This window comes from Hyaloscypha bicolor (genome assembly GCF_002865645.1).
Source record: "Hyaloscypha bicolor E unplaced genomic scaffold K444scaffold_56, whole genome shotgun sequence".
NCBI lineage: Eukaryota > Fungi > Ascomycota > Leotiomycetes > Helotiales > Hyaloscyphaceae > Hyaloscypha > Hyaloscypha bicolor.
In genome coordinates this window covers 200,112-213,935 of record NW_020194558.1, presented here as the reverse complement: position 1 = coordinate 213,935, position 13,824 = coordinate 200,112, and the positions used below count along the sequence as shown (strand labels likewise).

General features: G+C 52.6%; 4 protein-coding genes across 4 annotated transcripts; 3 read left to right on the top strand and 1 right to left on the bottom strand.

Moving 5' to 3' along the window:
* Window positions 1–1,283: 1,283 nt before the first annotated feature.
* K444DRAFT_642319 (uncharacterized protein) lies at window positions 1,284–2,462 on the bottom strand (the record flags this gene model as incomplete). The annotated part of the gene is made up of 2 exons (XM_024884724.1): window positions 1,284–1,486; window positions 1,535–2,462. The coding sequence occupies 2 exons, from the start codon at window positions 2,460–2,462 to the stop codon at window positions 1,284–1,286; spliced, it is 1,131 nt and encodes a 376-aa protein (XP_024738017.1).
* Window positions 2,463–3,636: 1,174 nt separating this feature from the next.
* Window positions 3,637–5,152, top strand: K444DRAFT_527104 (GPI-anchored wall transfer protein 1; the record flags this gene model as incomplete). The annotated part of the gene is made up of 2 exons (XM_024874609.1): window positions 3,637–3,756; window positions 3,803–5,152. 2 exons carry the CDS (start codon window positions 3,637–3,639, stop codon window positions 5,150–5,152), a joined length of 1,470 nt encoding a protein of 489 aa, XP_024738016.1.
* A 713-nt stretch (window positions 5,153–5,865) lies between these two features.
* On the top strand, window positions 5,866–6,220 carry K444DRAFT_363837 (uncharacterized protein). The gene has a single exon (XM_024872211.1). The coding sequence runs from the start codon at window positions 5,961–5,963 to the stop codon at window positions 6,138–6,140; it is 180 nt and encodes a 59-aa protein (XP_024738015.1). The 5' UTR covers window positions 5,866–5,960; the 3' UTR covers window positions 6,141–6,220.
* Window positions 6,221–8,371: 2,151 nt separating this feature from the next.
* Window positions 8,372–12,149, top strand: K444DRAFT_526070 (uncharacterized protein; the record flags this gene model as incomplete). The annotated part of the gene is made up of 3 exons (XM_024874513.1): window positions 8,372–9,451; window positions 9,499–10,092; window positions 10,140–12,149. The coding sequence occupies 3 exons, from the start codon at window positions 8,372–8,374 to the stop codon at window positions 12,147–12,149; spliced, it is 3,684 nt and encodes a 1,227-aa protein (XP_024738014.1).
* Window positions 12,150–13,824: the final 1,675 nt, after the last annotated feature.

Sequence of the window (13,824 nt, the reverse complement as noted above, 5' to 3'; positions counted from 1 at the left end):
TCATCACGCTCACCAGGCGCTAAAACCATCCACTTGGTCAGTCACAAATGTTCCTCATTTCTATGAATAATGAGAAAATCATGATCATAACAGGGTTTCACTTTTACATGCGGTTGAAACGCACAAGACCTGCATGCACTCACCCTGCGATATCCATTCCCACCTCTGTGCAAAAACCCTCTCCTCGAATCAGCCCCCAATGGGGGAGTTTTTTTTCGACTCCATCGGTCCGTTCGTGTGGCCAGCAACATCGCACGGGAAGCCCTCCGTCTTCTGGTGTCGAATCGGCAGTCACATCGTTCTCCAGAACAGCCACGCCTCCGGCACAGCTCGGCCACACTCTCTGTTCACTTCTCCCCCTCGTCCCTCTCCCATCCTTATTAAGGTGCTCACTAGCTTGCGCGGTGCTTTCGAGGCCACAAACGAGACCCGGTTTCACACAGCCGCCGTGCCCGTTACACAGCAGGCGCTGTAGAAACGCACCCATTGACCGTTGGGAAGGGCCGTGCAAAGCGTATGCATGACATGCCGCCCCGTCCCCCCCGTTTCCTCGAGGATCTGGAGACCGTCATCCGTCCGTTCGCCATGCAGGGAAAAACGGCGGGTTGCGCACACATTGGCGGTCAACCTTTTGTGCCTTCTGGAAATATTTGTTTTTAGAAGAAGGAAAAAAAGCCACGGTGCCGAGTTTTGTATGGCGGAGCGACAGTGTGCATGCTGCAAGTTAAGTTAAGTCAAGCTTCTTTCCCCTCTGTACCACTTTTGGGGGCCGATTGGATGCGACTCGCGCAGGGAAGATGCTCGTCACCGACCCTCGATATTCGTTTTCCAGTTGAAATCAGGGTTTCAGACTTCTCTAGCAAATGGAATGGCAGAGTGACATTCAAAATCAAGTGTGTTTAGGTCTCAGGCTCTAGATTGGGTGAAGATCAGTCCAGCTTCCTGCATAAAACTCTTTTTCAAGCAGTGCCGGTACATAGTCAAAGGCTCTTAAGTCTGCAAAGCGCTCCAAATAGAAAACTCATCCCGCGTTCCCCGCCGCCACTTCTTGAACCCCAATACCGTGCTGGTCTGTGACGCATGCATGCACAAATACCGAAGCGGACTTTCCGAATCTCGCTCCCCGAGCCACAAACCATGAACCAGAGGGGCCTTCTCGACCCTTGAACCATGACCTCAAAGCCGCATGCAGATGCACGAAATCAAATCCGTCGTCCCCCGTTTTCCCGTAATGTGCTCATGCAGCCGCAACCAAATTTCTGTTTTCCCAACTTGCGTGGCGTTTAGTCACCGTGCCCAGCAAGGTACGAAATGTTTTTCCTGACTGCGGCGGAAGGAGTTTCGCAACCTGTGTAGATGTAGGTCACAGTTTCCTTCCAGGATTCAGGGTGCGGGATGGGGAGGTCAATGGTGTCCCCCTTTCGGACGTGGCCCGAGAGCATCAGCGCCGCGAGGACGGGGACGTAGTGCAGTGCGTATTCGATGTCTGTATTTGTTAGTCGAGTACATTGGCCGGGAAGTCATAGCAACTTACGAATAGGAAGAGTCCCGATTCCTAGTGGAGCATGCCGCTCTGTTATAAGGGTCCTGCAGTTCCCTGATGCTTTCTTTTGATGCGCTACAGCTTGCCAGGCTGAGGATCTCCGTATTCGGCTTGACCGCCTTGGTTGAGAAGGCATGTTGTCTACCTCCAAATCTCGAATGGCTTGTGGTTTGGCTATTCTTGACCGTAGTTCATCGATATTGAATTGTCTTTGAATTAAGAAGGGCTTTCGCTCTTTTGCTTTTGGCACAATTCTGGCTCGGATGGTGACTACATCTGTTGACCTGACTTGAAATTCATCCTTGATCTCCAGACTGGGTCGCCGTAAGCTCACTGCGTGGACGAATGCATCTGCCGTCTCCGAATTCCCTAGATATGCATGTCCCCAATCTCGCAAGTGATCGTGAGTATACTGAAACGGGACTTGACGGAGCACTTCTTGGTGTGTTCCGCATATGAGACTTGATTTTCGTATTTGTCGAACAGGCTTGCTTTCTGTGATCTCGTTCATACACACATTATCATCTTCGGTCTTGATCTTCCTTTGGGCTTCCTCTCCCTCTGACACTGCTTGAAGATCGTTTCCAGCAGGCGTAAATTTGAAATTCTCTAACTGAGACACTAGATTTCCAGTCGTAGGCAGAATTGAATGTCTCCTTGGCAATGGGTGCCCTTGAATTAAGCTTCTGCGGCTCCTGGTTGCACTTTCCCCCGGCCCGATTGGTGACGCCAATTCGAGGTAATAGGCACGTGCTGTTATAATACTCGGGCTAGGCAATGGAGCAGTCGGTTTTGTGGGTAGTGACCCTTGACCCGGGGTCGACTTTCTTCGTGTCCGGTCCACCGGAGTATCGGGACGAGTTTCTAGTGGCGGAATATCTGTATGATGTCGTCGGGGAGGAGGTGAGGCCGCAATCATGGTTGCAGATACGAGGAAAGCTTGATCGGAGGTCGCGTGATGTGGAAAGTGGATTCTGGGTACGCCTGTGACTTCGAGAATCTCATGTATAGGGAGATCTGAGATATGTTGTCAACTCCGCCCTCAGAGTACATTCGTTATAGACCAATTGAGAATTTTCAGGCAACTCGGTCTCTGCTTCTGCTCTCGATGAGGACTTCCTGTCCTTGACCCCGAGGCAGCTTAAAGACACGAAAGAAAATTCGAGCAACTCTGATCAGAAAGACGAGTGCTTTGGTGATGGACATCGGCCGAGGCGAGAGGCTTTGATATACTTGAAAGGGTTGAGACACACATTCTTCGCGGTGGTTGGCAGCAACTGACTTGGCGTATTTTCAGAAAGCAAACAAAGAAAAGATGTGTCGGAAGGTTTGAGACATCCCTTACATACGACTTAGAAATCCGCAGAGGACAAAGACTGCTTGCGGCAACATGAGAAGGTCGCACTTATTGCTTCTTGGCCACTGAGACTACAACGGTCATATCATCTGAGTCATGAGATGGAATTGAGGGGGCAGAATTGCATCTTGGGGTCAACAACGTATAATAGATGAACAGCTGGCTTCTTCGCAGAGCAACTGCAGCTGATTTAATGGGAATACGACGATCAAAATGCTCTTGAGACGAAATTCGAGTGTCAACGAGCGGGAGTGGTCGACCTCAGATTCTCGATCGACAGCAATTGCTGGCAACTGTGGCAGTAGATCCAAGGCCTCCCGCAGCGTGGGAGAACGTTGAAACGTGGAAACCACGCTGCTCTTTGAAAATGACATTCCTCAGCTCGCAGGTGGACTGGCGCCTGGACAAAGTTCTTGCATTTTCTTGATTTTGAGCAGATCGAGAGCAGCACACTGTGCAGGATGCCCCGAGGCGAATGACGGGAGCAAGGATATCCTCCCGAAACAAGCCGTGAAGGAATTCGGACATTCCGAGATCTGGCCTAATGAAGCAGCTTTGCGATGTGAGTTGTGAGCGAAGAGAAGACAAAAACTAGGAAGTTGGAGAAGTCACGAGTCGACCAGGGTGAGGCGGCATCCAGTCCGCTTCGAACTTCGCGATTTCTGGCATCTTCAAGCAACACGAGCTCGAACTTCGAGGGGTGCAGGGACGGCGTCCCCCAACATCAATTTGCATCATGTCAAGGGCAGCTGAAGCAGCGATGGCCGCAAGCTACAAAGCCCTCAAGGAAGACTTCGTCTCGAACTTGACTGGAGGAGAAATCGGGGAGATCAACTATGTGACGGCCGTGGCTCCTGTAAGCTCTCCCCTTTCCATTGCAGAACGTGCTAACTTCTGGAAAGGCAGCAGTTGTTCTTTGGTCGGTACTGCAGTCGCGACAGTCCTTTTTTAAACCATATACACCTCTTGCATTTGCTGTGGACTTCCTCCTTAACGTCGCAGCCATTCTCCTCGCCACGACTCTCTACGCGAAGTCTCCGATCCTCCTGAATACCTCCCTCCTCGCACTCGGGGCACTTGTATACGTCCTCCCCAAGCAGACCCCGCCGAAGAAAGCCAAATTGCCCCCCTCGAAACAGACGAAAGATGCGGAGCCAAACCCGCTGCCCAAGAAGCAGTTCTTGACGACGTACAGAGGGTCAATGATGGTCATTACATCCATAGCAATCCTCGCCGTCGATTTCAAAATATTCCCTCGCAGGTTCGCAAAGGTCGAAAACTGGGGTACATCGTTAATGGACGTTGGGGTTGGATCATTTGTATTCTCAGCGGGAGTGGTCGCAGCAAGACCAATATTGAAGGAGAAGCTGGCAGGCAAATCGACATCTCTTAGCACACGGCTATACCGCTCCATACGGCACTCCTTACCATTACTGGTACTCGGGTTGATCAGACTATACAGCGTGAAGGGATTGGATTACGCAGAACACGTCACAGAATATGGCGTCCACTGGAACTTCTTCTTTACTCTCGGATTCTTGCCCCCGTTTCTGGCACTCTTTCAATCGGCGTTCGAGTACGTCCCCTCATACGCCGGACTCGCCATCCTACTAGGCATAGCATACCAAGCAGCACTCGAGTTCACCTCTCTAAAAGCATTCATCCTTACCGCTCCTCGAACAAACCTCCTCTCCCAAAACCGCGAAGGAATCTTCAGCTTCTTCGGTTATCTAGCCGTCTTTCTGGCCGGGCAATCAACAGGCATGGTCGTCATTCCACGCACACAACGTAAAAACCTCCTCCTCACCCTCGCCGCCTGGTCAGGAGTCTGGATCCTGCTGTTCGCGTTCTCAACAAGCTATAAATACGGGCTGTCCTTGAGCGTCTCAAGACGACTAGCAAATCTCCCCTACTTCCTCTGGATCGCAGCTTTCAACTCAACACAAATCCTCGCATTTTGCCTCGTCGAAACGCTTTTCTTTCCCGCCTTGCATAACAAGAGTACGCCATCATCGCCGAAAGAGGAAGAAGAGGTCTATAAAGCGTCAACCAGTCGGGTTCTCGAAGCATTTAACAGGAACGGGCTTTTCGTTTTCTTGGCTGCAAATCTGTTGACTGGAGCGGTGAACTTGACTGTCCCGACGCTGCATGTCAGTGATCTGGTGGCCATGGGGATCCTGATTGGGCATGCGGTTGTGGTTACAGGGCTGGCGGTGGGGTTGGATATCTACGACATCTCCATCAAACTCTGAGCACATCTGTATTTCATGTAAAAATAGCTAGATGATAGATACCCAAGAATCACAAGCAGTTCGAAAAGGAAGGGCTCAGCGTGGAACAAAAGTGACGACAGGTCATTCAGGCAGCCGCGCTGCGAGAGCGTTTGGCAGGCATCGGTATCCCGGCTTCGAGGAGAGGAACAAGACGGGGTAATCTTGCTTCACTTGACGCGTTTACCTTTTCTGGCTCTATGCCCATCCCATCACCTCTCTCTACCAGCAGCTTTTTCTCTCGGCCTCCTCCACCCCCGTTTTCCATCTAGAAGCATTACCCTCGCGACGAGAACTTCTCCATTGCCTTCCTTCCCCCCTTTTTCCGAGCCGACGGAATTGATGATTGACCCGAGGAGTGCTTCCACTCGCGCTCTCCTGAAGACAGCAAATATGTTTTTTTTACACGCGCGGAAATTTGATATGCGCGCAGATATCGCCAGTCAGCAACGGCAAGAAAGGGCAGAAGCTTGGCCCTCATCTCGGAAGAAGCGGGCAGGCAGGCAGAAAGGAGGAGGTGGTGTGAAAGGAACTAAAAAATATAAAAAAACAGCGTGGAAGGAAGAAATGGGAAGAAAAGAAGTTTTTGTTTCGACTTGATGAGAAATTTAACTTGGGTTCGTTCTACATAGCCGTCACTTACTTACTTACGTACGAGGTTTTTCTTGATTTATTCAAAGGCTGGCGTCCTTGCGGCGGAAGGCACTGCACCTCCATGCGCGTCCGGGGTTGTGGGAGGTGACACGGCAGGCGTTCGCAGCTTTGCCCGCAGGTGGATTCCTTGTCACGCATGTCGAGTGCAGGCGAAGCAGGAAGGAGGGGGGAGGGGGGGGGGCGGCGAGGAAGGAAACCGGGCACGCGTTTATTAGGACGAAGAGGGAATGGTTCAGGTACGGACGGACGGCGTGAGGCGAAGGGCGGGAGCCGGATCGGGGTTAGGGGCGGGAGGGTGCAGATGGGCGATGGCTGATGGGCGAATCAGAGGAGGCGGGCTGCAAACGAGGCGAAAACATGTGAAATCGTGCTCATGGCGACTCGCGAGAGAGAGTGAGAGAGAAGGCTGAGGGATTCGCGATGTCGAAACATCGGTATCGGACCGTCGAGAGCGGTTGAAGGGGATGCGCTCTGGATGCGCTCTGGATGCGCTCTGGTCTGCGGAGGAAAACGACCTCGGGAGCTCGTGAGCATTGAGAATGTGATGCTCGTGTGTGTGAAGAGAGAAGAGATGTACTCTATCTTCCAGAGAAGTGGCCCAATTGTGAGGTGTGGAGAGAGCTCGAGGAAAGAAAGGAAATCAAAATCCATCCTCACATGCACATCCACATGCACATCCACATCCACATCCCAACATCAAACCATGCGCTGCCATGCGATGTTCTCCCAAAATAGCAGCTCTCCCAGACGTGACATTCAGATCCTCTCGGGAGATCAGGTTGATCATTACTTTTTTGCCGATTTGGGTCATCGGTAGGCGCGCTCATTGGCCAGTTGAACGGCGCAGTGACTTGCATATGGAGGCGAACGCCTCATTTCCGGTGTCAATGCCGGATTGAACCTCCTGATGGCAGCTTTTTCTTTTTCCACTTCGGTCTTCACCGTGCACACCAGTCTACAAAAAATTGGACAAAGACAGGAATTTGCCGGGGATGCTTGGATCTTCGAATTCGAAAGGGAAGATGGTGTGGCGACTCATCCGTCCTCGGTCGACGTCGTTGTGGGAGGTGAGTTTGCCGGTGCTGACTGCTGATGGATGTTTCAAGGTCCTTCCTGGCACCTGAGCCAATCGCCCACAGACGTTGGGCCGGGCCTGGGATCTGGGGCCAGTGCCACGTCAATGCGAGTAAACAATGTTTATGCCTTTGTTGATTCGGCGCACGCTGCTGGTTCGAGGCGACGTCGCGTTCGATGGGATGATGGGCTGATGGGATGAGCAGATGCCAGACGGCAAGGTCACCGATGGGACGTTGGGAGGGAGTGCGGAGCGTGAGAGCGGAGGTGAGGGAGTATATTAGATTTCGGCGCCCCAGAAGGGGGACCTTTCCGGACTTTTGAATGAGAAAGTTCCTCCAATCCTTTCTGTGCGAGACAGCCCTGTTGCGGAAGGACTCGATTCTTGATTGTCTGGTCAATCGATTGAAAAATCGATTTCCGGAGAAAGTGAGAAGTGATCTGACCTGATAGCACCAAAATCAATACTGGGCTTGACCGTCTTGCCCCTGAATCAGGAACGGGAAGCATTCACCTTCACCTTCACCTTCGCCTTCAGCATGCTCATCCAGCTCTACGGCACGCTCCTCAATTAAGACTCCAGCATCGTGATATCACGACAATTGGCGTTCCAGTCAGTTCTCACCAGTGTCTGTCTGCCAACTGAACAGCGACGCGGTATTCGCTGGTCCTCGGCCTCCACGGGCTGGCACCGCGTTCCCCTATTCTCAAACCTCGCTAACCCAAAGGAAATTACCAGCACGACCACCAGCACCAGCACCAAACAACCAGCCCAGAGACAGCCCTCCGCCAGCACGCTTCTCAACTCTGCTTCTCCTTTGCTCTGCATCAGCCTCCTCGCTGCCCTGGGTGAATTGTCGAGGTCCCTTCTGACTGGCCGGCCCTCCCAGTCCTGCTCCAGTTCCAGCCCAGTCCAGCAGTCCAGTCCAGTCCTGCTTCCAGAACCTCCATCCTTCCCGCACACTCGAGTCGACCTGCAAGATTTCGACGGCCACGGCACATATCAACACCACATATCAACACCACTCCCAGCTTCCAGCTCCCAGCTCTCCTTCGACGCGCGACCGCCGCTGCTCGCCATCGCCGCTGCAGCTGCGAAACCTTCAATTGAGATTATCCAGAGGAGGGATCAAGGCCTCCCGTGGATCCGTGTATCGTGCCCGGCCTCAACCTCCTGCGCAGAGCGTCTTCCAACACCGCGACTTGGAAATTCTCCAGAATCGCATCTGCCCACGAACACGCCAAACCTGCGCCCGCCATCCAGATCGCATCGCCAGCAGCATCGCACCATGCTAGCTGGAGGGCCCCATTGGTGACCGAGGCGACCAAATCGCTATCACAAGCAGTGGGCCTGGCTTGCATTGGGCGTGCCAGACTCTCCGTTGCAGAATCAGGATCTCGGGTGAGCGAAAAACGGTGCAAGCCATCAAAGATTTTACTGCACCTCCCCCCGTGTACGGCATCGACCGAGAGATGTCTTCGGCTGCACTGCAAACAGCGCTGCATCAGTCAACCTCGGTGGGATCGCATTCTCCTGTCGCGGCAACGTCCTCATCCAGACCCTACACCGGCAGCTCTTCACAATCGCGAGCCGACGCCTACTACAATCAAGCTCCGACAAACGCGTCGCCTCCATCAACACGTCGGCCATCCAGGAGACCCAGCGGCAATGGCGCAACCCCGAGTAATAATCCCCAACAACCACAGTATTATTCACCGTCTGGCAGCACCTCGTCCCCGACGCCGATGAATGCCCGCAGCACCAACTCTCCCGCTGTTACGACCGCCGCGCCCTCCGGGTACCCAGTCATGGCTCCAGGTGATCACCAGCGTGGTGTCCCGCCTGTTGTCTCACCCCGAACGTCCTCGAACCGAAATGCCTCCCACGCGGCAGCATCTGCAGCTGATCGATCCTCGAGGAGAAGTGCATACACTGCTGAACAATCGAGTTCTCCACGGCTAGCGAACACGGGCGATGGGCAGCAGGATAGGGCGGAGAGACAGCGCAGCAATGGTAACACACAAACAAACGGGGCTGATAGAGATAGAGAAGACCCAGCAGCAACGGCTGCACGAGCCAGACGGAGAGCTCAACAACAACAACAACAACAGCCTGAAACTCTACCACACAGACCGAGCGGTAGCAGAGAGCCCAGAGAGTCGAGAGCAACGGCATCAGCTTCTGCGGTTCAGAGACAGGCGATGGCTGCTGCGGCAGGTGCACAATCTCCAGCGGAATTATCACGAGAAGCCAGCGAGGTTTTAAATAGGGTGATTATCAGCAAGCCGGAAGTCGATATAGAGAGGGAGCAAGAGAGAATGAGGGAGGCGATTCCTTCATCGCCGAATGCACAATCCACGCCTGGGGGGTTGAGTGTTGCCGGCAGTGAAGGTGTTGAAGATGGTGGACGAGGCGGCCGAAGTCGACAGGATCATACTAGCTCGAAGGCCTCAAAAAACCTCAAGTTCGGTGACTATTATCTGGGCAACACGCTGGGAGAGGGTGAGTTTGGCAAAGTTAAGATGGGATGGAAGCAAGAAGGTGGTGTACAGGTATGATATCCGAGGAATGGCGAGAAAATTCTGGCTAACATATCCAGGTTGCTATCAAGCTCATCCGCCGCGACAGCGTTGGCACGAACCCCACCAGACTGGCAAAGATCTACCGCGAGATTGCCATCCTCCGAGAGATTTCTCATCCGAATATTGTTCGTTTGCACGAGATGGTGGAAACGGAGAAGCAGATTGGTATCATCCTGGAATACGCCTCAGGAGGGGAGCTGTTCGACTATATTCTCAACCACCGATACTTGAAGGACCCCGCTGCTCGACGGCTATTTGCACAACTGGTTTCTGGTGTTGGGTATTTGCACAAGAAAGGCATTGTTCACCGAGATCTGAAGCTGGAAAATCTGCTGCTGGATAAAAACCGGAACATCATCATCACCGACTTTGGCTTTGCCAACACCTTCAATCCCGACGATGAATTGGGAGATGAGATCGAGTACAACTTGTCGAGTAGGGATTTCGTGAAGAGGATGGAACTTGACAAAACATTACCAGGTGGACATCGAAGAGGTGACTTGATGCAGACAAGCTGTGGAAGCCCCTGTTACGCAGCTCCAGAGCTTGTGGTCAGTGACTCTTTGTACACTGGCCGCAAGGTCGATGTCTGGAGCTGTGGTGTGATCTTGGTGAGTACATCCTTTGGTTTGTGCGGAACTTAACTAACAACATTTAGTATGCTATGCTCGCAGGCTACCTACCCTTTGATGATGATCCAGCAAATCCTGAAGGTGATAACATTAATTTACTCTACAAGTACATAGTCTCGACCCCCTTAACTTTCCCCGAATATGTCACGCCTCATGCCCGGGATCTGCTTCGCCGAATCCTTGTTCCCGACCCCCGAAAACGTGCCGACCTGTTCGAGGTGGCCCGACATAGCTGGTTAAGCGAATACTCGCATGTTGTCGGTTTTATCACGAGCAGCACAACCACGGCTACGGACGTCGCTGCTGCAACCGTCACTGCAGACGACTCACAAGACGGACCATTGCTTGCCAGATCTGCATCTGTCCGAGAACCTTCAAAGCCGCAGAAGCCAACAGCAGCAGTGGGGGATCTCAGCAGGAAGCATGGCAATGTCGATCAAGATGCGGCAGAGTCATACCCGAAGCCAAACAAAGACAACAAGCGGAGAACTGTGCAGGTGGAATATGTGGCTCCTCGATCACAGACACAACGTGGAGAAGCATCAGCGCCTGCTACCGCAGCACCTTCGGGTACTTCGAGGACAAGAGCACGTGCAGGAAGTCAAGGCCCGGTGGAGGTTCCTACAACCCAGCCAGCGCGGAGAGTCCTCTCAACAGAGAAGCCATTGCCTCAAGATCCTCCCAGAGATGCTCAATATCAAGCCAGACGGCCATCGAGCTCACGCCAACAACAAGGCATGGCCCCTCCATCCCGACCCGGACGAGAACCACCTCGGTCTGCTTCCGACGCTAACTACATCCCAGCACACGCACCTCCTCCCGTCTCCATTGCTCGACCGAATACTGGTGGCTCGATGACTTCGACTGGGAGCAGATCAGGATCTTTGGCTCTTGCAAACCGTGGATCATACAGCCAACCTGCCGCGCCAACTGTTGCTGGGACGAATGCCCAAGGAAGAATGTCACAACCAAAAAATGCGAAGACCTACAATATCTCCGGGCCGATCTCGCAAGATGAGCAATCTGACTTCGGAAGACCGAGTGCGAATCAAGTCCCACCGAAGTTTGCAAGAGTTACTGGGTTGGAAGGTGCAAATGCATACGAGTCGAAGGGACAAGGCCACAAGAGATCGAACACAATCGGTGGAATCTTCAGCAGGACAAACTCGATATTCGGAGGAAAGCGAAATGCTGAAAAGTCCGAAGAGAAACCGAGGAAGTATCCTCCGGTTAGCATGACCAGCGGTGTCGGACAACAGGACACGCCAAGGCAGTCCATGGATTCTCGACGCTCGATATCCTTCGGCTTTGGCAAGAAGAGAAGCGGCAGCATCACAGGCTCCCAAACCACAACTCTCCAAGAAAAGCCCCGAAGATTTTCCCTCCTCCCTGCGTCCTTCTCACTGAAAGCAATCGGCATTGGCAAAGAATATGGTGCCCCAGGCGAACCTTCCGCGGATGAGCACTATGCAGACGAGCGAGGCAATTATCTCGATCCCCCACAAAGTGCACCGCAAAACCAAAGCAGGAACATCAGCGGCGTCACGGCAACTATGCCTTACACAGCCGACGGCTCTTACGACCGCAACCGCGACAGCCCGAAACAGAGCCGCTCTAGAGGGCCAAATATCTCCACCCCAATTCACCAACGCTACGCCTCCCAGCCAGTCTCTGATCCTCGCTCCGGCGCACCACCGCAATTTCTCCCACCCATGAACTTCCGCCAAGACCAGTCTGCGTTAACCACCGAGTCCGAATCCTCTCTCGTTGATCTCCAGAACAGAAGACAACCATATTCTTCAGGGTTTAGCGAGTACGACGATTCACGCAGACAAACTCACGGGCAGTCCTCGCGACGCGAACAACCAGGCGGACGAGGCGTGCTTGTCAAGAACAACCGCAAGTTCACGGAGGCGTACGAGCAGGAGGCTAATAACGGATATGGACCTACACACTCAGATCATGCGGGGAGTAGTGGCGCTGCGAGGAAGGTGATGGACTTCTTCCGCAGAAGAGGGAGAGATCGCGGACAGTAAATCGAGCGGGGGCGAGAAAACGACTTTCCGATTTGAGTGGGTCAAAGAAGCAGCATATTGTGGAGCCGAAATATTATCCGAAGAGAAAGAGCAGACCGCAGTACGGGTGTTGGATTTCCTTGATTGAGCTTGCATTGAGCATTGAGCTGTTGCTTTGATGCTGGACCCGAGGTTGCAGTATGTTGGATTTGCCGAGAGGATGGAGTGAGAGAGAAGAGGCGTAGAATTTTCATTGAAGAATTGAGAGAGAATGGAGTTGGCGGAGTTTTACTGACTGGAGGGAGTATCCGCGTTGTACGTGTTTATTCATTGTAGTGCTAGTGAAGGGGGCTGAAGATTGAGGGGAGATGAATGGAGGAGGGGGGTGAGAGTGGGAGACAGCATATTGTGTGTGTGGAAGGATTACCTTGTAATAAATCATACCTCCTTTTTTCCCATTCCATTCCATTTGTTGTGTTGTATGTAGATGTGAAGCTGTGAGTGGAGAGATGGAGGGGGTGGGGAGGAGATAGATCAATGATACCAAGCCTCTTCTCCACCGCTTTCCCTTCCTCAATTCAGCTTTGTTTGTGCGCTTCGATGGACTTAGCATGTGCCCATTCGTACCTTCTCCAAGAACACATCAACATCGGAATCCCGCATCATCTGGAACAGCCACACTGAGGCAAGTGCCTCCCTCCCCTCCATCCTTCCACTGCCCTCAACCTCGAGTCTTCGGCAATATCAATGAAGCCTCTCGATCAGCATGGTCTCAGCAGGAACTACGAATAGGAACAAGCGCACTGTCATAGAAGAGAGCGGCGCGGTGCTCGCGCCGTTTCCTCTTCCCACCAAGGCTCGGTGAACCGTCTTCCCTAGCCGCCTTCCTAGTGCAGTCCCTTGCTTCCCGAGCTGCTGCAGAAAGGCAGAGCGGTGATCCGGATGAAACGGATACCGTATTATCTGGCGTATATGCCCCCCCCTTCGTTCAGGACCAACCCCTAATAGAAGACCATTTCCAGAGCAATTCCTCAAGCAATAGCTTAGTAATAGAAGACCATGGTCTTATATTACTAAACTATTGCTTAATTGGCTAGTTTGAGGTAATTCAAGTAATCTCCTAGCAGATTTCTCAGCTAATTCTCAATGTATATAATTTGTGGCACGTAATATCAAGAGCAATTGGTGGTGCGGGTGGGAGTTTAGGAGGGAGAATGAGAGAAGAATAAAGGGATGAGGAATTAGGGGGGTAAGCACAACACCATACACTAAGCGGTTTTTAGTGGGATCGACGTATTACTAGACCCTCTCAGGCTTAAGACCATTCCCTGACGAATTATTCAGATGTGGAACGGGCTATAAGACCATGGTCATATACACCAGATAATACGGTAGTCAGCGACGTGCTGTCGTCACCCTTCCGTTCCCGACACTCGTTATTTAACATCCTCTGCTCTCTCCCCATAAGACATATTTCCTCTTTCGACAATTCAATCGCGTAGTTGGTTCAGCTGACGCACAGTCGCCCGAGCGATGAAAGGTCGCAGTGCAGCCAACATGCACGTCGAGCTTCCTCAGTCGTTTCTGACGCCGCGCGGAAAGAACTGGCTGTGGAGGGATGGAGCTCATTTATGCGCTTGCTTGCTTCAAACTGCCTTCCATTGTGCCAATGGTTTGCTGCAATCTCCGGAGACCT

Bases quoted from the DNA above. Each gene is read 5' to 3' on its own strand.
- K444DRAFT_363837 (XM_024872211.1), top strand. From the start codon at position 5,961: ATGTCGAGTGCAGGCGAAGCAGGAAGGAGGGGGGAGGGGGGGGGGCGG.